The 24,885-nt window shown below is 41.0% G+C and overlaps 1 protein-coding gene across 1 annotated transcript in view; it reads right to left on the bottom strand.

Moving 5' to 3' along the window:
* USP13 (ubiquitin specific peptidase 13) overlaps positions 1 to 24,885 on the bottom strand; it is a 120,186-nt gene continuing 95,301 nt past the window's right edge. Inside the window, exons 17-21 of the mRNA XM_025913585.2 lie at positions 24,609 to 24,752; positions 21,585 to 21,751; positions 19,874 to 20,027; positions 6,514 to 6,598; positions 1 to 4,843 (exon numbers count right to left, since the gene is read on the bottom strand). Coding sequence (XP_025769370.2) covers positions 4,750 to 4,843; positions 6,514 to 6,598; positions 19,874 to 20,027; positions 21,585 to 21,751; positions 24,609 to 24,752 — 644 coding nt within the window. The 3' untranslated portion in view covers positions 1 to 4,749. The remainder of the gene's footprint in view (positions 4,844 to 6,513; positions 6,599 to 19,873; positions 20,028 to 21,584; positions 21,752 to 24,608; positions 24,753 to 24,885) is intronic.

Genomic DNA, 24,885 nt, shown 5'->3' with positions numbered 1-24,885 from the left:
TTGTGAGAATAGCTTTTAATTTTAAAACAACTGAAGCAATAAATCATCCATCTCTCTTTCCATCACAGGCAATGCTCTCCCCAAACAGTTGAGATATTTTAACAGCAGCTGTGACTAGTGCAAAATAAAATAAATACAAACTCTTTCAGGAGTCAACCTCAAACCTGCTGGGCAGGTGGGCACAGGCAGCAGGCTCAGCCTCTGCCCAGGCCGATAGGAGCGGCGAGATTTACACCATACATCATCACACCCAGCTCTGAACAGACCACACAATACCTGGGGAGGGGAAACCACAAGAGAATGTTGCCTAAGGTGGAGCAAATACGCCCAGCACCCTCATGTAGCCAGCATCGTTGGCACATGGAAGATGCTTGAAAAATAAGTGCAAAGTTAGCTTCTAAGCAAAGCTGAAGGAACGCGGTTTGGGGCTCATTTGCTTTAGTTTTGTTTTGTTTTGGTTTTTTTATTGGAGTCTTATACATACTGGTTTTTACATAGAAAGTCTTCTGCTGTCTGGAAGGCATTCTGTGCCTCACCGAGCTGACTCCAGCGAAAATATGTGTGTTGCTTCTGTCTATTGGGAGAATTACCTTCCACACGTGGCATCTCACTGCTGACTCCACACCATCTAGAACCTAGAGCAGCACCTGTCCAAGTGCAATGCCAGCCACATGTCTAATTTTAATTTTGGTAGCCATATTAAAAAAAAGAGAAAAAAGGAATAAGTGAAATTTTAGTAACAGCTTATTTACCTAAAATATTGTCATGTTAGCATGTAACCAATATAAAATACTGATGAAATATTTTACGTTCCCTTCTTTTTGGTACCAAGCCTTCAAAATCTGGTGTGTGTTTTACATGAACAGCACAATCTCGATTTGGACAAGCCAAATTTCAAGAGGTCACTAGCTACATGTGGCTATTGACCCCTGCACCCAGTAGCACAGATCCAGCACATTTTAATACAAACTCTTTCAAGATGATTTACGGTGTAGGGAATCTTCATGGCACTGGGTAGGTGATCTTATACACCAACGTAAGAGTACAAAATCTTGCTCTGTAACCTAGGATTTCTGACCGAGGCAAAGGGTGAAATCACATTCCATCTAATCCCATCCCCTGCTCCTGCTCAGCACCTGCCATCTCCCCAACAGACTACAGAGATAGTGTAATTTAGCAACAGTGATGCTCACAAGAGGAAGAGACATCCTTTCTGTGACAGACAACTTTCTCAGTACTTACTTGGGGATCATAGCTATCACTGAATTAGAGTAATAAAATCGTCTACACACGTTACAGATTTATTTGCTGAAAGTGGTGCCAAGCTTTTTCATTGCAGGAGGTGTTTTAAACAGACTTTTTCATTTTTGAAGGGGATGGGAACAAGGTATCTTGTGGACTAAGAAGTGGAAAGTTTCAAGAATGGGAGAGAAAGAGGATAATTACCAAAGGAAGTGGGAAGAGAAGTTGGGGTGGGGATACTAAAATGATGCAGATTATAAACTGGGGAGTACAACCTATAACAAACCAACAAGTTACATCTAACCTCTGTGTGCTCCCTCATCCCACGTGTCTAACCCCCATAGTAACTACAGGAAAATAAAAATAGAATCGAATGTTAGGGCAGGAGGGGACTTCTGAGCTGATCCAGCCTACCGCACTCATTGTAAAGAAAAAGGCCCAGAGAGGTAAAAGGCCCACGGCACCTGGAGTGGCGTCGGGCCACGAACCCGGGTACGCACACTGGACACTGCAGGTCATGGGAAAGAATGATGTTGGGAGTCACAGGCTCAAGCTACTCGTGCCGGGCTTCCTGTAGCCCAAAGTGAGCGTGGGGGAACAGCAGGCACATTCTCTTATAGTTGGAAGAAAACAGCCGTGTCAATTCAAAATACCGAAGCAATGTTGACGTAAATGGCATTAAAACATGATTCTTCCAGTAGTCCTTTCTGCATGCTTTTTTCCCTTAAAAAAAAAAAATCCCCCAATCTGAACCAAAACTGGATTTCTGATCAGTTATACGGGCATTCAGATCAATTGACAAAATAAAAACTTTGATACATTTTCCAAAGACACATTCATTGGGATTTTACACAAATGGATATCAAAAGATATTTACAGGAAAAAAAAGGTGCACTCTTTCATACGTACACCCACACACGGTGAGAATTTCACAATTACACCACCACGCCTCACACAGAGGACTCCTAACAGGCTGATAATCTGACAAAATCCACACATTATTCCAGTTTTCAGTCACAAATAATCTCGTCAACATACATGGTAAAATTAAGGAGTATGTTCCAGACTTTTATTCCAGGGAAATCTGCCTCGTATATATTAAGGTATACATATAAACACACTTTTAAAAGCAAGAAAGAAACACATTATTTGCTCCAGTTTTTCCCCAACTCTCAATCTGAAATAAAGAATAGCACATATACAAAACTTTGCCTTGTAGAAATAGCCCTTTGTTTTGTGAGGCAGGAAAAAAAGGCAGCCATAGTAATATTCTCTTACAATATGTTTAGGCATCAAAAGGGCTAAGTTTATTTTTCTACTTGAAGAAATTAAGTAATGGATAGCCTATAATCTTGTACTGATTTTACACCATTTTGCAAAGTTTTATCACAAAATTTTTATTTTGTTCAAAATACACATGCTATCTTTGTTCACATTTCAATCCAAACCCCCAGTTATCCCCCGACCCCCGAAGAAGGCCTTCACTTTGTAAGAGCATTGAAAACGAGTCATTTTTCATGTGTGTTTGGAGTCAGTATTCTAGGACACTCAGCCAAGGAGACTGGGTTTTGTAAGGCTGCTTTGTGTAGGAATTTCTACAGGAGCCAGGGACTCATGTGACAGAGTGGGGCTGCTTTAGGATCTCCAAAACAACACTAAAAGGCGGCACTGGTGGGCACAACCAAGTAGAGTTACTGCACTGTGAGCGCCCTCCTCATGCCAATTGCATTTGTTCCCAAATTGAAGAAAACATCAGACGAGAGAAGGAGGGAGCACACTCTACTGGGACCCACACGGCATACCACCTGCTACTCTTTCAAGGGTCACCGTATCAAACCTCACATATCTATCCTCAAAGCACAGCTCAGAAATTAAGTCAAAGCTGAGGCACAGGGAGGATGAGGGTCTTGCCCAGCTAGGGGCAGCACCCAAGTCTCCAGGCTCCCAGCCTCGGGCTCAGTGCTCCTCAGACATACAGCATAGCTAATCTCCTGTAAAAGGAGCCCCGATCTTAACCAGAATCCTGACTGCTCACAACTCACCGTGTTGTAATCCACTTGTCCATGTGGTATTTTACCCAACTGGTTCTACTTTATTTTCCTACAGTTTCTAGACAGATCCTTTCTACCAATCAAATGCACGTTAGGCAGACTGCAGTAGATCCTTCTTCATTTGACTGGATAATCTGAAATAGGAACTCCAAAGACTCTAGAATTCAGTACAGAGCTGCAGGAAGATTATAAACCACTCTTGTTGCACTTTTTCATCACATTTGAAACCCTGATCTAATCCCAGGTTGCAACAAAAATACTAAAACACCAAAATGGAAATGATGGTTTTTCACAATGTCATATAAAGCTTCCTTGCATCTGAAGCCCTGAAGGTGCCCAAGATCACACTGCTGGTCACAGCAAATAAGCAGCAAAGGCAAGTCAGGAGGTGATTAGCCCAGAAAGGGCCAAGAGGAGACTCTAGCCCCAGAAAAATGTAAAAATGGAGGCAGGCAAAGAGCTCAGGGACAAGAAAATTACAGACAAATTTGGGGCACTTAGTGTGATTCCAGGGAGTTGTTACATGTTATGGTAAGATTAGCTATTTTAACTAAAAATACATACTATGCCTTAGGGAGAAGGGCTGCTGAGAACCAGAATTCATCTACTTTTATTTGGCAAAGAACAATGTTGTGCTGCTGTGGGCATCCAGCATTCTCCCACAAAATGTCACAAACCCAGGTGGATTCTTGACAACACTTTTTTAAAGGGACAACTCAGCCCTTTTTACTCCTGAAAATCTAAGTGGGGAACCAATTTTTAAAACTGTTCCTGAGTTATAGTTTCTTTAAAATAGTTACTTGCTTTTCTCAGCTATGCTTAAGACCAACTGCTTTAACCTTTAAAAACTAGCCCGTCATAGATTTCCTGGTTGACGATAACAGTCTCACCCTCACACATTCACACAATCACATTATGAATTTTGATACGATTAAATTAAAAATACCTTTCATTGCAGATGCTCTTATCTTCTATACATGGACAGGTCAGAAATTGTGTGTAATGAAAAAACTATGTCACAAATAAAGCCCATCCCATTACTGATTTTTGATATGAAACAAAAATGGGCTTCTCATTTATTTGGGGGTGAGGCCACACCATGGGCCCCCCAAAGCATAACAGAGGGCTGATGGCACATTCCCATTTTTGGTGTGACACTGGCAGATCCCCCACCAGCAGTATAAATACTTTTTTTTTTAAATCATCCTCTCCTTGAACATTTATAAAAAGAAAAACTATCTACAGTAGTGTATCATCACTAATAGAAATTCCTTCCCAGTTCTATTTCAGAAGGCGTCAAATGATGTTCTTTAAATAAACTATAAATACCCCCATGTATTCCTTCATTTCATGTCTGGCTGTCCCAACCTCTGCTTTTTTTTTTTTTTTTTTTTTTTTTTTTTTGGCAAATTAAAAAGGCGTGTGGCTTCTTCCGGCCAACTGGCACATCTGAGGCTCAGCGTGGTACCCTGTGGTAAAAGTACATGTAGCCCAGGTCCTTAGGGGGCCTTTCTGAGGCACACACCCTGTGGTCATTGTAGATCACCCATCTGAAAACAAAAGAGAAGAATTCGATGATTTCAGTCAGTCCCAGGAAGCTTAGCGGAAAAAAAGTTACTGCTCCATCCTTATAATAGTCAAGGTGTTTTAAGACAAACCCAAGCCTGTTGTATAAAAAGGAACAGAACACTGGTGGGAATTTACTACTACTTTTTTTATTCTTGAGCTCAAAAGTGGTCATTAAAGGGGTTTCCAAACATTTTAAACCCTTTGATCTCATAGCCCCTTTTGTAGAAATCCATAGATGGCCTCAGAAATGAAGTCAAAGAATTATGTACGACAGCACTTACTTCAGCCTGAGACATAAAACTAGGTAAAAATAAGAAGTAAAGAGCCATGTGGTGAACTACTGTACAACTATTAAAATGTCTTCAAGGAATATTTGGTAAAGTGGGAAAATTATTTCAATACAGTATGAAGTGGAGAAAAAGGTTAAAAAATTGTATGTGCTGTGTGCATACCTTACTCTTTTAGAAAAGTTGTAAATACATACGTACATTTATATATAGCATATGTACATAGACATATACCCTCTCCCAATGAAAATAATAAAACAAAGAGAAGCGTTATCAAAATATAAACAATGATTATCTTTAGGCTTTCCAATGACATATTCTTTGCTTGTTTTTGCACTTTACAAATTCCCTGCCATAAACTGTATGGCTTCTTAAATTATAATTAAGCTCATTTTCTTAGGAAGAATATTTTGCTTAGTAATAAAAAAAAAATTCTCACTATAAATCAAGTGTCTGTGCACAACTGTTTCATTAATCAAGTTAAGATGACAGCACTAAAAGACATACCAAAAAGGGGCACAACCAAGTCGCAGGGGTGGGGGGGACGTGTCTCCCCTGCAGTGCATCTTGTTGTATAAGATCAACATCCCACCAGGACAGGGCAAGACTCCATTTCTCCAGCATCCCAGGGGCTGAGCATTGCCTCAAGCAGGAGGCCGACACACAGGCTGCTCAGAGGAAAGCTCAAGGAAGACAAACCAGTGGGGTATGTGGGGATCCAGCCCAAGGAGAAGGTTCTGAAGAGAGCAGCAACCTCACATGCCATAGATGTCTTATTCCCGGCTCACCACACACATAGCAATTCTACTTAAGAAGCCAAGAAGCCCACTGTAAGGCCACAATAAGGCAAAACAGTGGATGTTTAGGGACACCAGATAAAACACAGGATACCCAGTTAGATTTAAATGGCAGGCAAGCAACAAACAATTTTTTAGTGTAAATACATCCCACGTAATACTGAAGACATGTTTATACTAAAAAGTTATTCGTTGTTTATCTGAAATTCAAATTTCCAGGGCATCCAGTTTTCTCATTTTGTTGGCTAAAACTGGCAATCCTATGGAGGTCCCAAATATCTACACATTCGGCTGAAGGATGTATCTTTATTTTGGGAAGTCACTTTGGTATAATGGTTGAGAGAGGCTTTGAATACCAGCTACTTACAGGCTAAGTTCAAGCTATTCAACTTCTCTGAGCCTCCTGTGTCTTGATGTGTAAAATGGCTTTAAGAGTATATCCCTATAAAACCATTGTTGAGAGCCAAATGAAATAATATAACAATAATATACACCAAGTAGAGTCCCTGGCATACAGTAGGTGCTTAATAAAACATGGATATCATTTACCTTCTAAAAAAGACTTACCTTCCTTCCTTTTTAATATGGCAAACATAATGGCCACTCATTGTAGATGTTCCCATGTGACTGATGAACGCAAATAATTCATACACTATGAAAGAAGAAACACCTCTGTTACAAGGCAGCATTACCAGAAACCAAAGCCACTTCTGATTAGAATTTAAAGCCAAGAACAGTGGGGGCGCCTATGGGGCTCAGTTGGTTAAGCATCCGACTTCGACTCAGGTCATGATCTCACAGTTTGTGAGTTTGAGCCCTGCACCGGGCTCTGTGCTGACAGCTCAGAGCCTGGAGGAGCCTGCTTCAGATTCTGTGTCTCCCTCTCTCTCTGCCCCTTCCCCACTCTCTATCTCTCATAAATAAATGAACTTAAAAAAAATTAAAGCTGGGGCGCCTGGGTGGCGCAGTGGGTTAAGCGTCCGACTTCAGCCAGGTCACGATCTCACAGTCCGTGAGTTCGAGCCCCGCGTCAGGCTCTAGGCTGATGGCTCAGAGCCTGGAGCCTGTTTCCGATTCTGTGTCTCCCTCTCTCTCTGCCCCTCCCCTGTTCACGCTCTGTCTCTCTCTGTCCCAAAAATAAATAAACGTTGAAAAAAAAATTTTTTTTTTAAAAAATTAAAGCCAACAACAGTGAACCCCAGCAACTGTTTAGATTGAAAGACAAAGACTGTTTACCTTGCTATGCTGAGAACACACACACACACCCACCCACACACACACCCAAAGTGACATCAAATTTGACCTGCAAATTCATCACAACACAGGACATAAACTATCAAAGCACAGCTGACATTAGATTCCTATCTGGAAGGGGCTTTAAAATCCCATAGCCACGTCTGGTGGCAAGCTCATGGGTCTAACAGGGAAGTCCTGGCTCTCTCACTTCTAAGCAGCATGAGAGCAGAAAGTGGTTTCCTCTTTCTGAGCTCGTTTCTTCACAGTGATTAAAAAATCCACCCACTTCACAAGGTTGTATAAGGCGTAAGTGAGCAATTCAGACTAAAATACTATACAAATGTCAGGATTATGAGGAAGACAGCAGAGAGCTGTTGTCATTTATAGAAAAGGATAATGCTTCACAGTAGGCTTCTTGTGGATTCTGACTTGCTCACAACGATACGGGACCAAAATTCAGACTTCATGCTTTCTGAAGAAGAAAATATAGAGCCTTAGTGTAAGACCGATGTTTATTCTCTAATAAGTACCTCCTCCCATCTAGCAAAGTATTCTGGACATCCCCATTCTGAATGAATTTCATTTCATGCTCCCCGGGCCAGGCCTCAATCTAAAAACACCAAGTGGGCTCCATGGACTGGTACCCGTCCACTCTGCAAACTGTTACAGGCCACGACGGAGTGTTTACAAACTTTCATAATAATTTCAGAACAGTATTCATGTCTGTTGAATCTAATAAGGAAAGAAAATGAGCTTACCTGTTCATTTTTCTAGTGCTTAATTTGTATTGCATTTTCCAAAGTATTGTTTCTGGACACACTCTTTCCCTTGACCCTCCCTCTCTAATTCCTTCTCTCCTTTGCTGTTCACTCAGGCTCATCCACTTACTTTCCCACAAGTCCCAACCTTACTCCCCCTTCACTTCACATCACGCACTGCTGATCACCTGCTCCTTCCTCAAATATTTTTCCCCAGGACACAACTGTCTCTCGGTTGTTCAGCTGCTTCGTGGGCTCCTCCTGGTCTCCCTGACCTTCAAAGACTGATGACCTGGAACTTAGACCTCAGACCTTTCTTTTCTCCATTCTACACACACTCTCTCTCTTTGGGTGATCTCATCCCATTGCATGGAGTTAAATGGAATTATTTTCTTAATTTCTGGAATGTTCATTGCTAATGCCCAGAAATACAATTGAATTTTGTATGCTGATCTTGTTTCTTATAATCTTGTTAAATCCATTTATTAGTCCTAAAAGTTTTTAGTGAATTCCTTTGGATTTTCTATATACAAAATTATATCATCTGCAAATAGAAGTTATACTTCTTCTTTGCTAACTTGGATGCCTTTTATTTCTTTTTCTTGCCTAATTGCCTTAGCTAGAATATTCTATTACAATGCTAAATAGAAATGGCAAGAGTGGACATCCCTGTCTTGTTCCTGACCTTAGAGGAAAAATATTTAGTCTTTCACCATTACGCATGATATGAGCTATGGGGTTTTTGTAGATGCTCTTTGTCGGGTTGAGAAAGCTCCTTTCGTTTCCAGTTTGTTGAGCATTCTCTCTTCGGCCTTATCCATCTCAGTTAATGGTGATTCCATTCTTCCATTCAGGACAAAATTTTGACTTCTCTTTGACACCCATTTTTATTTTTATTTTCGGTAAATTTTTTTTAGTATAGTTGACACACAATGTTATATCAGTTTCATGTCTCCTCAGGCTCTTTACACACATCCAATGCATCAGCAAATCCTGTCAGCATTTCCTTCAAAATATATCCAGCATCCAGCCACTTTTTACCACCTCCACTAGTAATGCCTGATCCTAGTTACTGTCATCACTTGTCTGAATTTTTACAACAGCCCCCTATCTGGGCTCTTTGCTTCCTCCCTTGCCCTATACTGACTATTCTCAGTATGGCTGTCACAGTGGTCTTTAAATGGAAGTCAAACTGTGATTACTACTATTCAAAACCTTCCCAGTGGCATCCTGTATCTCACAGTAAACTCTTCCTCTCACAATGACCTGTGAGGCCAATCTCCTGCCCCTCTCCCCCTCACTCCACCCTGGCTACTCCCCCTATCCCCCTCACATCACCTCAGCTACTTCCCCCCTCCCCCTCACTCCACCCCAACTATTCCCTTGCTCCCCCTCACTCCATCCGAGCTATTCCCCTTCTCCCCCTCACTCCACCCCTGCTACACACCATCCCCCTTACTCCACCATGGCTACTCCCCCCTCTCCCTCACTCCACCCTGGCTACTCCCCTTCTCCCCCTCACTCCATCCCAGCTACTCTAACCTCCTGGCTACTCCTCAAACACCCAGCATGTTCTGGCCTTCAAGCCTCTACACTTATTGTTCCCTCTCTGAAACTATTCTTTCAGATGTCATTTACTTACTTCACCCCTTACTTCATTGAGACCATGGATGAAATTATCACCTCGGAGAGGACTTCCTGAACCACCTTGTAAAAGAGCAACTTCCACCCCCACCCTCACTCCTAAGCTCACCCGCAACCTTGCTTTATTATTGTCCACACAGCATGAAGCAACTCTTGTCACATTACATACTTACTTGTGTGTTTATTTATTGTCTATCTCCTTTTATCTCAGATTAGAATATATCTCCGTAAGGATAAGAAGTCGGTCTGTTATGTTTACTGAAATATTCCTGACACAGAGAATGGTGGCTTAGCATGCAATAGACGCTTCATAGGTATTTGCTGAACATATAAATAAATGTATGAATTAGAGAACAACTCCGTTCACTCCATTTCTTCACTTGTTTTTATATCATCTTATATTGTATATATTTTATAAACCACCTACCAAAATATAAATTAGTAAAATAATTATTAAAAAAGGGGGTTCCTGGGAGGCTCAGTCAAGCATCTGACTCTTGATTTCAGCTCAAGTCACAATCTTACAGTTTGTGACTTCGGGGCCCACGTCGGGCTGCAAGCTGACAGTGTGGAGCCTGCTTGAGATTTATTCTTTACCTCTCTCTCTGCCCTTCCCTCCCTCCCTCCCCTCTCTCTCTCTCAAAATAAATTTTTAAAAAAAATAATTATTAACAAAGATATCACTCAGAGGGGATTGCCTTTCCCATCATTAACTAAATTTTTGTTGTTAGCTGTCATATCAACTGATGACTAAATCAATCAATCAATAAATAAAATCCAAGTTTAAAACCTGAAACCAGGCAAAACCAATTATGAGTGGCAATCATTTTGCCTGGCACTTAGTTTTTGAAATAGTGACCCAAGCACCCTTTTTGGTCTTCCCTCCCCTTTGCCCCCCCCAACACTAAGAACCTACCCTACAGTAAGCAAGGGAGAGTGTGGGCAGAGACCGGTTCATGTTTCTAGACCCTGGTTGGTTTTTAAAACTCTTTGGAATGGGGTGCCTGGGTGGCTCAGTTGGTTAAGCATCCAACTTCAGCTCAGGTCATGATCTCAGTGGTTCTCGGGTTCAAGCCCCACATCTGCCTCTGTGCTAACAGCTCGGAGCCTGGAGCCTGCGGCCTGCTTCAGTTTCTGTGTCTCCCTCTCCCTCTGCACCATCCCCCCCCATTAACTCTCTTTCTCTCTCTCTCTCTCAAAAATGAATAAACATTAAAAAAAATTTTTTTTAACTCTTTGGAATAATTCTATATCAAATTCCAATACTTCAGTCTGAGATACAGTACTGGTCTCCCAAAATGAAGCTGCTCTCTTAGAGTCTTCATGAAATAAAGACAGGACATGATACCCTAACCAAGACTTCCCCCCTCCCATGGAACTGATCCCCAAAACAATGACGTAAATAATTGAACAGAGTATCTAATGAACATTGCTCACATTAAGCACGGGTCATACAATGAAACATTGCTTAGACCCCAACACAGCCAATGAGTTGACAAAACAAGACAGAGAAAGGGATGCATCCATACATTCCCAAGCCCCCAAAGGCATTTCTCCTCTCTTTGGTTAAAAACAATTCAATGTATACTCAGAATCATAAAAATGAATTAAAGAAAAAAAAGGATTAGCATAAATCTTAGTCCTATAATTAAAATTAACAATGTTTATCAATATAAGCAACCACCCCATGCATTATTCAAGACCTCCTGCTGGAACCACCAGCAAAAGAGAGCATCTCTCCCAATGCATTTGCAAAAACTCAACAGGTAAGAAATCTCAATTGATATTTGCTTCCAAAAGAGAAAGTGAAGGCGAATAAACCCAACAGGGCAGCTACTGTTGATTCTTCTCCAAGTTCCCAGAGGCCTCCCTCTAAAAAAACAGCATCAGTGCACACACTCCCAAAAAATGTGCAGACCCCTCTTCACGGAGATAGAAAAAGCAGTTTGAGGCAAGGCAAATCATTTTTTAAATGCTGACTTGCAACAGAGAAACTCTGGAAGTACCCGGAAGAGCTGGACAAAATTGCCTAAACCACTATGTCCCTCTAGAAAGCCAGAATTAAACAGTGTCTCCAACTCACATCTTTCCCCCTCACTTCCCTCTCCCAACAAAACTTGTCCTTTTTTGAACGTTAGAAAAATGTGTCCAACCTTGCTAATATGAAGAATTTTTTAATATCAAAATTTTACCACCACCGCCCTAAACAACAAAACAGTGACTGTGCCCTGATTTTATTCTTTGAGAAAGGACTGTCAGAAAACAAGGGTGGCACGTGGAAAACAGAGGAGCCAGGCAGCCTGCCCTTTCATGTCATATGGAGGAATGGCCACCCAAGGGTTGTCTAGGGTAGGGACTGGCATACTATGATGGCTCATAAGCCAAATCCAGCCCTCAGACTACTTCTGTACTGCCAAGGAGAAAGGAAGGAGGAGAGGGACAAAAATACCAGATGACATAATTATGGCCCACAAAGCCTGAAACATTTACTCTCCGGCCCTTTAGAGGAAAGGCTTGCTGGCCTCAGTCTAGGGGAATGAAAGTTCATCTCACTGCTTACTACTGACTAAAGGTCCCAGACTTAGTAAAGTTACTCGTTAACTTGTAGATTTTTGTTTGGTAAAAATACAAAAAATTTCTGTCCAGTGGAATGTATACCCTCAAGGATTTATGACCCTGAGACACTAATTTTATATTTAACTCAGCAGTCAAATTATCTTTCAACATCCTGGCTTCTCCGATTTTTTGAACCAGTAATAAAAACTAACTGGTCCCCTCAGTAATTAAGGAGTCAAAGAAAATCTGTGATACGTGCTCAGTTTATATGTACCTGAAAATCATGATTTTACCTTTTTGAAAATTATAGTTCGACAACTTGTAATGACCTAAAGCAACTCTAGATTCAGGAGTGCAGTTCAATGAATTTATATTTGTTAAGCCATTACAGCATCTATATGCTGTATATTTGAAAAGCAGTACTATCTTGTAAGGGTGTGACACATTAGTTAGTCTACAGAGCGTGCACAGAGTACACAAACACCAACAGACTCCTTAAAAGGACCAGCGAGACCCCAGGGGCTCCACAGCTTTTTGGTAAGAAACCCAAACTGAGTCTTCCAACTGAATCTTCCTAACTGGAATAACTGGATCCATTACCCACCTCTAACTCCTTCTGTACAACGGTGGGGGGGGGGGGGGGGGGATATCATTCCCAATTTATTAACATTTGACTCACAAATACCTTATATCTGCAAACAATTTCTACCCAGAACAGCTTGATTTCCCTCATCACTGCTCTGAGAAAAGAACACAGTGGGAGGTGGGGGGGGAGAGAACAGGGTAGATTTGGATTTGGAGCTTTGAGAAAACTTCAGAATTCCCAAAAAAAGCAAAAGGAGCATTTGGGTAAATCAAGAACAGCTTAAGGCAGCTGACAACAAAGACAGAGTCTTAAAGAGCCTACAAATGGGCTCCCCAACCTCAGCCAGCTCAAAATTACCAAAACCTCTTGACTTCTCTTTCTTATACTGCCTAAAACTCTAAATATCAACCAATCCCTTCCAAAGCTTAATAGTTCTCAGTCATTCATACTTTAGTATAAATTAGCTTATTTCAGACTGGCTTCCTCTTAACTTCCAATAATGCCATTAAAAAAAAAAAAAAAAAAAAGGCCTATAGGAATTACAAGCAGATACTGAAATGCATGGGCTCAGGAGCCCAGCTGCATTAAGTGTGTGTTGCTTTCCAGAGACCACTTGTGTTTAGCTCCGCTGCGTGGTTGTACCTCCTGCTCTGTGGATCCTATTCCCGTTGCATCCCTCAGGGAGCCTGACACTTTGGGAGACCCACCATTATATAAATGTGTCTCTGCTCCCCTTGCTGGAAAATCTCAGCTGCAGTAGAAGCTGTCTGTGCCATTACAGCGATGCGGCTGAAGGAGCCAGAGCAGATTTTGAGTAATCACAGCCTAATCACATTTTAATTACATTGGCAATCAGTGAGTTCTTAAAAAGAAAGAAAGAAAGAAAGAAAGAACGAAAGAAAGAAAGATTAAATGCTCGTTAAGCACAACACAGAAACAGAAATAATTTTGCAAATGGCAAAAGCCCAGATAGGTCAGACTGAAAGGCCTGATTTTTGCACTTTTTATAATATTTAAAAACTCAACAGAAAGTTAGGTGATAGCCCTACAATGTGCAGAATATGATGATAAATAGAGCCTTTTGAAAAACAGACTCCTCCTTCCCTTCCAATTTAGAAAATCTCCAGTAAGATGAAGGAGGAGGTACACAGGTTTCAAAATCAGACAGACCTGAATTCCAAGCTGGTTCTCCCACCACCAAGTCACCTAACTTGTCAGGTCCCCACTTCCTCATCTGAACACCCAGCCGTAAGGAGTGAAGGAAAGCTGTGGAGGAAGTAGCGGGTGCCTTAGCAGGCATTCAATAAGTGACACGCTATTTCACCCAGTGTTGTTAGCATTAACCCTTCTTTTTTCTTAATTTTTCTAAATGTTTATTTTTGAGAGAGAGAGAGACAGAGACAGAGTTCTAGTGAGGGAGGGGGAGAGAGGGAGGGAGACATAGAATCTGAAGCAGGCTCCCAGGCTCTGAGCTGTTGCCACAGAGCCTGACGCAGGGCTCCAACTCACGAACCACAAGATCACGACCTGAGCCAGAGTCGGACACTTAACCGACTGAGCCACCCAGGTGCCCCAGTACAAGTGCTTCAGTAATCCCTGTCCTTATATAGTCACTTTTTTCCTAATTCAAACACCTATCTTGCCTTTATTTTCCACATTAACATGGTATAGTGATGTCCCAGCAGCCACTGTCCTCCTTCTTAAGGCAATGGTAACCTAATCTGGCTTGTAGGGTGGTGGTTCCCAAAGTTTGGCTGAATTAGAACCACCTAGAGGGCTTGCTGACTCCTAAATTGCTGGACCACCTCTGAGGTCCTAATCAGATAGGTCTAGAGTGGGGCCCAAGAATATTCATTTCTAACCAGTTCACAGAAGATGCTGATATTCCTGGTCCAGGACTACTCCCTTCCCTTCTCAGATCACAAGCTAGGAAGGAAGGTCTCCACCCTCAGGTCCCATGAGTGGGTCCAGTGATCAGGGGAAGGCTGGGCAGCACATGACTCAGATTCTCAGGACCTTCGTTAAGGACTCCAGGACAGTACTCCGCTGGATTTTAACCTGGAGACATACATTGTAGGAGGCACTGGAAGTCACCTCAGGGCCATTAGGGAGACGCTGTCTGAGAGTGGCACCAACCCAGAGGAAGCAGAGCCAAGGGGAACAAACAGATAAAAGGGTTTCAGTCCCAGGGGCGCCTGGGTGGCTCAGTCAGTTAAGCATCTGGACTTGTGATTTCAGCTTAGGTCATGATCCCAGGATTGTGGGATCGAGTCCCGTGCTAGGCTCCTAGTGGAGCATGGAGCCTGCTTAAGATTCTCTCTCTTTCCCTCTGCCCCCTCTCCCCCTCACACTAGCACATTCCGTCTCTCTCTCTAAAACAAACTTAAAAAAAAGGGGGGGGGGGTTCAGTCCCAGAATCAAGGGCATGGTCTCCCTGGGACTATCCAGGTTTTATGATACAATACTTCCCTTTTTGCTTAGATAAGTTTGGCTCAGCTCTCCTTCCACTTACAGCAGAACCAGAAAACGGAGTTTGTTGGTTTTACTTGGTTTTCCTGTCGGTTTTGGCTCTCCATTTTGCTCCTAAATAACAATTACCTAAACCGTTAAATTGTCTCCATTACCACCAAGTCAAATGTCTCCACCAAGTCACCAACCCAAAAAGAGGTCCAAAGCAATGTTTTGGGAATGTAAACAACCTACCCCACACAGAATACACATCTCCCAAGGTGAACCTCTATGAGTTTAATGTAATTCTAACCGAATCCCTACAGAATGGCCAATTACAAGATCAGGAACTTTCCAAAACTCAGCAGTAACAATTTAGAAAACATAATGGGGAAAAATTATATTTAAAAATACATTAAAATTATATTCATAAGTAACAGAAAATGTCATTCTGAGAAGACACTAAACCACAAATACACAGGAAGTTTATGAAGAAAACCATATAGCTTTGCAGGGGTGGGCGAAGGGAGAGCTGAATAAAAAAAAATTTAAAAAAAAGGATAAATAGCAAGTTTCTGGCCAGAAAAACTCAATATTGTCGAGCTACCAGGTATTCCCAAGCTAATATGCAATATATGAAACTCTCATACAAATCAATAAAAAACAGATGAAAACCTCAATAAAAAATGGGAAAATGGACCAAAGGAAATGAGGAAGTGATTAACACAAGAAGAAAAACAACCAGCCAATAAAAATATGAAAACTAAGGGCAGTACTTAGCCTGACGGCACTGGTGCGAGGGACAGGGGAGCAAGAGAGTCACCAGAGCTGGCTTTTGGGGGCCAATGTAATAATCTGCATTAAAACCCTGAAAATACACAGTTTTGACTCAAAAACTTCACTTCTGAAATTTACCCTAAGGAAATAATCAAATAATTTTTAATAGAGAAAAAAGTAAGGGAACACAGAAGAGAAAAAAACTTAAACATGGAACAAATGGTTACTATCTGGACAGTGACTGAAGGAGGTATTTGTTGTACTTCTGTACAGAATTCGTCCTTTAAGACATGTATTATTTAAAAATAATTGCTATTATCTTCTGGATGTAAAAATAACCCTATTATTTGAAACTCTTTCTACAACTGTCTTTTATTTATATGATTAGTTGGCCTAAAATCAGGTGTATAAATTATGGTACTACTGTACATGGGATATCATTGGCATACGTTCAACGATTTAGACTTACATATATGTACACACACAGGGGAAAAGCAGGTTATAAACAGCATGTACAGAATGAATGTTTGCTTTTTTTATTGTGGTTGTTTTTAATTTTATTTATTTTGAGAGACAGAGCACACAAGTCGGGGAGGGACAGACAGAGAATGAGAATCCCAAGTAGGCACTGCACTGACAGTGCCCACCCCCCATACCAACATGGGGTTCAATCCCACAAACTGTGATATCATGACCTGAGCTGAAATCAAGAGTCAGATGTTTAACCGACTGAGTTACTGAGACGTCCCATGAATGTTCTATTTTCATAAATATACATATTTATATTCATTTTTATACAGTTTCATAGAAAGGCCTAAAGAACACACACAAAATATTAATAGTGGTTATGACTGGGAAGTAGGATTGTAAGTAATTCTGATTTTCTTCTTTTCATATATCTGCACTTTCTCAAGTTGCCAAAATTATTAAATACCCTTTTTAATTATAAGAAAAATAATACAAATGTTAATATTTTTAAAAAAAAGAAGTGACTGACATTTGAGTTTGGGAGTGCTAATGCAGCTTAGTATAAGAAATCATCTTTTTCTTTTCCTGTGATTTATGTGATAGAACACAAACCAGTACAGTACCAATTCCTCCATCTGGCACTTAATGGAGACAGCAAAAACTTTATCTCTCAACATTCATTCATCCTTCATTCAATCATTCATTTTTATGATCACCTCCCATGGGCAAGGCAGATGGTGCTGGAAAGTCTACTTTAAAAACATCCGTTTTTCTTAAAAATCAGATACAAAACGCAATGGGTAAGTTAGGGTGGGTTATACTTCTTTGGCGTTTCATAATTAAAATTTTCACCTACTACTGCTTTTAGATGCAGTATATTCTATACCTGATTTCTCATGGTGCATCACTGTCTCCTTCCCCACCCTCACCCACAGGAGCCCTAAATTTGGGGGCAGTGAAGAATAAGACCACAGAGCTTGGCCCCAAGTGCCTGCAATTTAAGGATGCTTAAAAGCATCATCGTGACATCCCATTCAAGGATGAAACTCAAAACCAGCAGCACCAGGAGCACCTGCAGATCACTCCAAGTCAGTAAGCCCAGGGAGATGATGTGGCTGTTCCAGACCATTAGTGACCATCTGTAAGAGAGTGACTGGTCCTTCCAAGCTCCATCAGAAAACAGGAAAATGTAAGGATCAGATTCTCCCTTTCTGCAGCCAAATATCTTGGCAGCTTTACAATGGCCCCATCTTGTGGTTTATTCCTTCCGTGAGGAGGACGTACCATCCCCAAAGAAAAGTCCATTACAGAAAATCAAGGAAGAAGTGGACCGATAGATATGTAACATGTAATAAAATCCTGCTCATGAATTATTGAGTAACATCCATTAGTCACCAATTTCCAAAAAGTAATACAAGACTCTTAGAAGAATATGGAAGTTGGGAGAACTAGATCTCATCCTTTTCTTACCCAGTCAGGATAACAACAGTTTCAGTGAAGAAATTCCTATTTTATATAAAAGAAGAAGAAAGTTTCCCTCCCACCGTCTATCTCTAGAGGTAAATCAATATACACATTACAATCCTGTAAGACCACTAATGCGTGGACCATTAATGAGAGCTACAGCTTTATTATTACAGGAAAAAATGCTGCTAATGTAAAATTAATTAAATCCAATTATTTTTTACTTGGTACTTTCTATGTGCTAGACACCATGAGCTTTATAAAAATAAAACAGCCTCTCCCTTCCACAAGCTCCCAAACAGGAGATGCAAATATTTACATAAATAATTTTATGTTGCAAGATGAATTTGAAACTTCTAATAACAAAAGAATAAACATTATGTTATAGGGGTTTCAGGCACAGGCTCTGGAGGCAGATTACCTGGATTGGAATTCTGATTCTATACCCATCACTAGCTAGCTATGTGACCTCAACAAGCTTCACCTTTCTTCTACCTCATTTTTTTCATTTAAAAAATGGACATCATAATGATATCTACCTCATAGGATTATTGTGAGGATTAACTGTGGCACAAATGGAAGCATCATTAATATCAGTATAATTATTACTGGCATGAGATAAGGAAGCACTAATTATGAAGATCCTGGGAAAGCAGTCCCACGGAATAGAATCTGTGGCCAAGTTCTGAATAATGGTAAGGGTTTTAGTGGGAAGTGATGGGAGAGAAGGGCATTTCACAATTAAGGATTAACCTGAGCAAAGGCCTAGAAGTAGGGAGAGTCGATGCCCTGAGTAAGCTGGTGTTGTGGCTACAGCAGCAAGGCAGCTGAGCTATATGTGGTGGGGGAAGGAGGTGTGCCAAAGAAATAATGCTGAGCAATGAGGCACACTGGCATCTGACTCAAGGAGGTGGTGACCACCAGGCTAATAAGACAGCACTCCTCTAGAGGCAATGATGGCTCAAGAAGCAGGGCATCATAATGGTAAAGAACATGAGATTCTGGGTTTGAATTCTAGCTCCATCTCTTAAGAGCTGTGTGACTTGGGCAAGGACCTAATCTTTCTGTGCCTCTGTTTTCTCACATGTAAAATAGGTGTGTGGAAGATTAAATGAGGGTCTATATACCAAGTTCTTAGAACAAGTGCCTGGCACCTAGTGATACATATGTGTTTGCTATTAAAAGGTTGAATACTGGGGGCGCCTGGGTGGCGCAGTCGGTTAAGCGTCCGACTTCAGCCAGGTCACGATCTCGCGGTCCGTGAGTTCGAGCCCCGCGTCGGGCTCTGGGCTGATGGCTCAGAGCCTGGAGCCTGTTTCCGATTCTGTGTCTCCCTCTCTCTCTGCCCCTCCCCCGTTCATGCTCTCTCTCTGTCCCAAAAATAAATAAATGTTGAAAAAAAAAAAATTAAAAAAAAATAAATAAATAAATAAAAAAAAAGGTTGAATACTGTATGACTCTTGATCTCAGAGTCGTGAGTTTGAGCCCCACACTGGGTGTGGAGATTACTAAAATAAATAAATAAATAAACAAAGTAACTAACTTTAAAAAAAGTAGAATACTGGCCTCTTCCTCTTGATAGCTCTTCAGAAAATTATGAGCAGTTGGTATGGGCAATGACAGGGTCAAGGATATAAGACTGCTTTTCAATTATTCAAAAAAATACTACCACGAAAGTAAATGCTCTCATTTGGACAAAAATTTCCATGGTCCATGAAAAAAATTTATCTCAAAGGAGTGACAAACTGACAGCAATCACTAAGCTTAAGTACACACAGTTCTAGGCAACACGACTCTTGAGTTTGTCCAAGGCTTCATCAGATCACCACGGCCATGCAAAAATGGCAAAATGCACCATTTACGAGAAGACGGTATCTGTGTTGATTTTGGATGATGGCAAAGGTTTTAATGTGAGTTGGGGTGGGGGGAGGAGGGCGTGAGCCAATGGATGGTCACGATTGCTCAGACGATCCCTAAGGCAAGAACTTACTTCCAGATCCATCCTTGACTCTAGGTCCTTCAGGCTTGGCCTCAGAAATCATGTTTGCATTGGCATTATTCTCCATCTCGATCACAAAGTCACTGTCCTCCTCAAACTCAGGGTGACTAAAGATCCAATCCAGGGCTCTTTCCAGGTTATTATTCTAATAAAATAAAACATTTTTACAATGAATGCAGTCCCAGGGCCTCATTATATCCTGCCCACTTGAACCAGGATGTCAAGCAGATAAGACAGGAGGCCTGAATTCATTAGTCCTAAGTGCTTCTGAGTGAGAAGCTCTGACCCTGCATATGAAATGCACATTTAGCTGGTATTCTCTGAGTCTCCCAACTGGGGTCTGTAATTGGATTCACCAGAAAACAGTTCTGAGCAGCAGACCAGCATTCCAAAGTCCGTATCAGTCTTAGCTCAGTGTTCCCACAGGCTAATGCTACTGATGAGGTGCACAATATCAAAGAGTATTGCCTATGTCTAAGAACAGCCCTTTTTCAGGCCACAATAACTGCATGCACCACATTCCCTATCAACTGTGTTTTCTGCAGAGCCATGCCAGGTAGAAGGGATGCCAATATGAGTACCATGTTGGTGCATCTTCTCCCTCAATGTCAGCAGAACTGTTGAAATTGCAGTAGAGACAAGATTAATGCCTTGATTAATGGTGACAGCATTGGTTAGTTAGGTTATATTGTTTTAAACTGAACTCCATGAAGTTAAAAACAATTGACCATAAAAACATTTTCCTCTGTTTGTGATATCAATGGCAGGTTAAAGAATTTGTTTCAACATCATCAGAATCTCCAATGAAACACTCAGGCAGTAAAATAAGTGGGGCAAAGCAAGTACCCCGAATGAAAACTAACTCCAGTTGAGATATTTCAAGCATTTTAAAGGGAAACAGATTGCTCCAGCCACACCCCATGCATCAGTTGAGAACTGTTATATGACCTCAACAATGGACCCCAGCAGGCAACCAGTCAGGAAAGGTAAGAAAGAATCAGTAGCAGACATCCACTCAAAAATGGATATGGTGTGGCAAGGGAGGGTGGGTTGAAAAAAAAAAAAGTACTTTCCCTCAATATTAAACAGGTATCTGTACTATAAGAGGAAGACTTCTATGTACCCTCTAGTTGCATGGTCTCTTCTCTCCTGATAACATCAGAAGTTCATTAATACCAGAAGCATCTTCTCTCTCCTCAGAGAGAAACAGAAATGGAAAATTCCAGAAGCCATTCAGTCTTCTCTGTGAGGACTTTTGGTAGACACTTCTCCAAGGTCTTGGTCTCAGAAACGTAAAATTTCTCCTCAAGAACTGCCTTATTGAACACTGAATCTAATGCATCCTTCTCTGCTCTAAGGCCACAAGGAAGCTCCAAGTCAAATCTCAGACCCCTGCGAGTAATAAACACCAAGATGATACAGTTTCTTTAGGTTTAGTCATCTTGCCCTGCCTGCATTATCTCCCTATTTTTATTTTTTACTCCCTATTCTTAAGCTGTCCATATAATTCCCCCCAATCATTTATTTTAGCTATATATATAATACATGCAAATATAATTTCTATGGGCCATGGTGGGGTACAGAGTGAGATGAACATGATTCCAAATGATCAAAGGACACTGGAAAGCCCAACGGCTACTGGCAGAAATACACATGACCTCCAATAAGTGGAGAGTATTCTCACACTGTCTCTCACGCTTACCGTGGCTCGTAGCGCCTGAATAGCCTGATTCCGATGGAATCCCATGGAAGTAATGATAGCTACAATTTCCTCCGGAGGTTGGTTATCCAATCCAGTAGCACCAAAAACAGAGGCCCCAGCAGAAGCCGCTCCTCCATAACCAGGCATGGTCAGTGGTTCGGCAAAATCTGGGGAAAATAATCATTCTCAGGTCTTTTCCTTTTTTTAGTCTTGAAATAAACATTTTAGAGCTAAGAAGGAAAAATACCTACGAAGTTATAATAATCAGGACAGTTGGTACTAGCATTAAGGATAAACATATAGATCAGCTAAAACAGAATTCAGAGAGTCCAAAAATAAACCCATAGATTTATGGTCAGTTGAGTTTTGACAAGACCACTCAATGGGGGAGGGCAGTCTTCTCAACAGATTGTGCTGGAACAACTGCATGTCCACATACAAAGAATGAAGATGGATCCCTACCTCAAGCTATATTCAAAGATTAACTCAAAATGGCTCCCTGACCTCAATGTTAGAGATCTTAGGATAGGCAATGGCTTCTTAGCTATGACAACAAGAACACAAGTAACAAAAGAAAAAACATAGAAAATTAGACTTCATCAAAATTGCAAACTTTTGTGCTTCAAAAAATACCATCAAGAAAGTGAAAACACTCACAGGATGAGAGAATATATTTGCAAATCATGTATATGGTAAGGTACTTGTATTGATTATGAAAATAACTCTTACTACTCAACAATAAGAAGACAAATAATTTCATTAAAAATGGGCAAAAGTTGGGCTGCCTGGGTGGCTCAGTCAATTGAGTGTCAGATTTTTGATTTTGGCTCAGGTCATGATCTCATAATCAAGATCAAGCCTCATGTCGTGGAGCCCGCTTAAGAGTGTTTCTCTCCCTCTGCCCCTCCCCCACTTGCACACACACATGCTTGCACAAGTGCTCTCTCTCTCTCTCTCTCTCTCTCAAAAAAAAAAAAGGGGGGGGCAAAAGATTGGATAGACATTTCCCCAAAGAGACTTAAATTACCCACAAGGACATCAAAAGATGCTCTACCTCATTAATCATTAGGGAAATGCACATCAATATCACAATGAGCTACCACTTTCACATCCACTGGAATGGCTATAATAAAAACAATAACAAGTGTTGGTGAGGATATGGAGAAATTGGAACCCTCATACATTGGTGGTAGAATGTAAAACAATACAGCCTGATTGTTGAAAAACCTGCACTTTTATGTTATGGAGATGGCTTCTTTCCTTCAATCTTATGAAATAACCTGTGCTAGCTTCACACTTTTCTTCTATGGCTTCCTCACCTCTCCCAGACTTCATAGACTAAAGAGAGTGAGGGCCTTGCTCTAGACTAGGTTTTGGTTCAAGGGAATGTTGTGGCTGGTTTGATCTTGTGTCTAAACCACTAAAACTTTCTCTAAATCAGCAATAAACCTGCTGTGTGTTCTCATCACTGGTGTGTTCAATGGAGTAGCACTGTTCATTTCCGTGGAAGAATTTTTGCTTTGCCTTCACAACTTGGCTAACTGTTTGGTGTAAGAGGCCTAGCTTTTGGCCTCTCTGTTTTCAATATGCCTTCCTCTCTAACCTGAATCATTCCTGGCTTTTAAGTTAAAGTGAGAGATGTGTGACTCTTCCTTTGACTTGGACACTTAGAAGCCAGCATAGAGTTATTAGCTGGCCTAACTTCAATACTGTTGTGTCTCAGGGAATAGGGAGGCCCAAGAAGAGGGACAAAGACAGGGGAATGGTTGGTCGGTGGAGCAGTCAGAACACACACATCTGTGGATTAAGTTTGCTATCTTATGGGTGCAATTTGTGGTACCCCAAAACAGTTACAACAGTAACATCAAAGATCACTGATCACAGATCACATAATAGAATAATAATGGAAAAGTCTGAAATATTGTGAGAATTACCAGAAACGTGACACAGAGACATGCAGTTAGCAAATATTGTTAGAAAGTGGCACCAACAGACTTGCTCAACACAGAGTTGCCACCGACCTTCTGTTTGTAGAAAGTACAGTATCTGCAAAGTGTAATCAGATGAAGTGCAGTAAAATGAGATATGCCTATATTTCTAACTAAGAAATGATAAGGACTTGAAATAGAAAACTGTGCATGAATAAATGGGGGTTGTTTAGTTAGCTTTCACTTCTGTCTACTTTATTAAGGTATAATTCACTCACCCTATAATTCACCCACTTGAAGTGTACACCCAGTGGTTTTCAGTAAACAATATTGCCCACTCAACAGACTACAGTATAGTGTAAACATACTATATACACTTTTATATACACTGAAAACTAAAAAATCCATTTGATTCACTTTATTGTGGTGGTCTGGAACTCAACCTACAACATCTCTCTGACATATGCCTGTATGTCCCACATCTTTCCACTGGTCTTTTTGCCACTGAATTACATACTTTAAAAGATGAATTATGGGATGCCTAGATGGCTTAGTTGGTTGAGCATCCGACTTCAGCTCAGGTCACGATTTCACGATTCGTGGGTTCAAGCCCTGCATCAGGGTCTGTGGCGACAGCTCAGAGCCTGGAGCCTGCCTCAGATTCTGTGTCTCCCAATCTCTCTCTGCCCCTCCCCCACTCACATTCTGTCTCTGTCTCCCAAAAACAAATAAACATTTTTAAAAAGGTGAAAATAAATAAATAAGTAAATAAATAAATAAATGTAAAGTACTCACTAAAAAAAAAGGTGAATTATATCTCAGTAAAGCTATTATTTAAAAAAACAGAGAGAGTGAGAGTAAAGATTAACACTGTGACTCTGCTCCACAGGCAGAGTGCCACCTCACTGAAGCAGAAAAAAAAGTGACCTAAAAAGTTAAATTATGAGGGGCAGGAAAAAGTGAGCTAAGAAGCTAAATCATGAGCTAAAAAGTCATTTTCTGGGACACATTCAGAGGACATGTTAGTATCTCCATGGCTTAGCAACACTGAAGATCTCATCAGACTCCAAAGCTATTCCCCTTTCCAACCACTGACCTGGCTCTTCCATGTGAACAATGATCCAGTTGAAGGCCACTTCAGCTCCCATATTTCCAGTAAAGTACACAGCCTTCCGACACGCTTCTAGAGGGAAACCCATCTCGGCCAGCTGCATCACTGATGACTCATCAATGTCTGAGGCTATGGGGCACAACAGAATATTCTGGTGTAAAAATGTAAACTCTCTTCTGGTCTTAGCTTCTCCTCACCCACTATCCACATGCTATCCAAACAAAGTGCTATTTTTTTGGTGGTTTAACTTTGTTTTGTTGTG

This window comes from Puma concolor, chromosome C2 (genome assembly GCF_028749965.1).
Source record: "Puma concolor isolate L17-30 chromosome C2, mPumCon1.1.hap2, whole genome shotgun sequence".
Classification (NCBI taxonomy): domain Eukaryota; kingdom Metazoa; phylum Chordata; class Mammalia; order Carnivora; family Felidae; genus Puma; species Puma concolor.
Note: the sequence above shows the minus strand (reverse complement) of the source record. Positions and strands in the feature narration are given on the sequence as shown.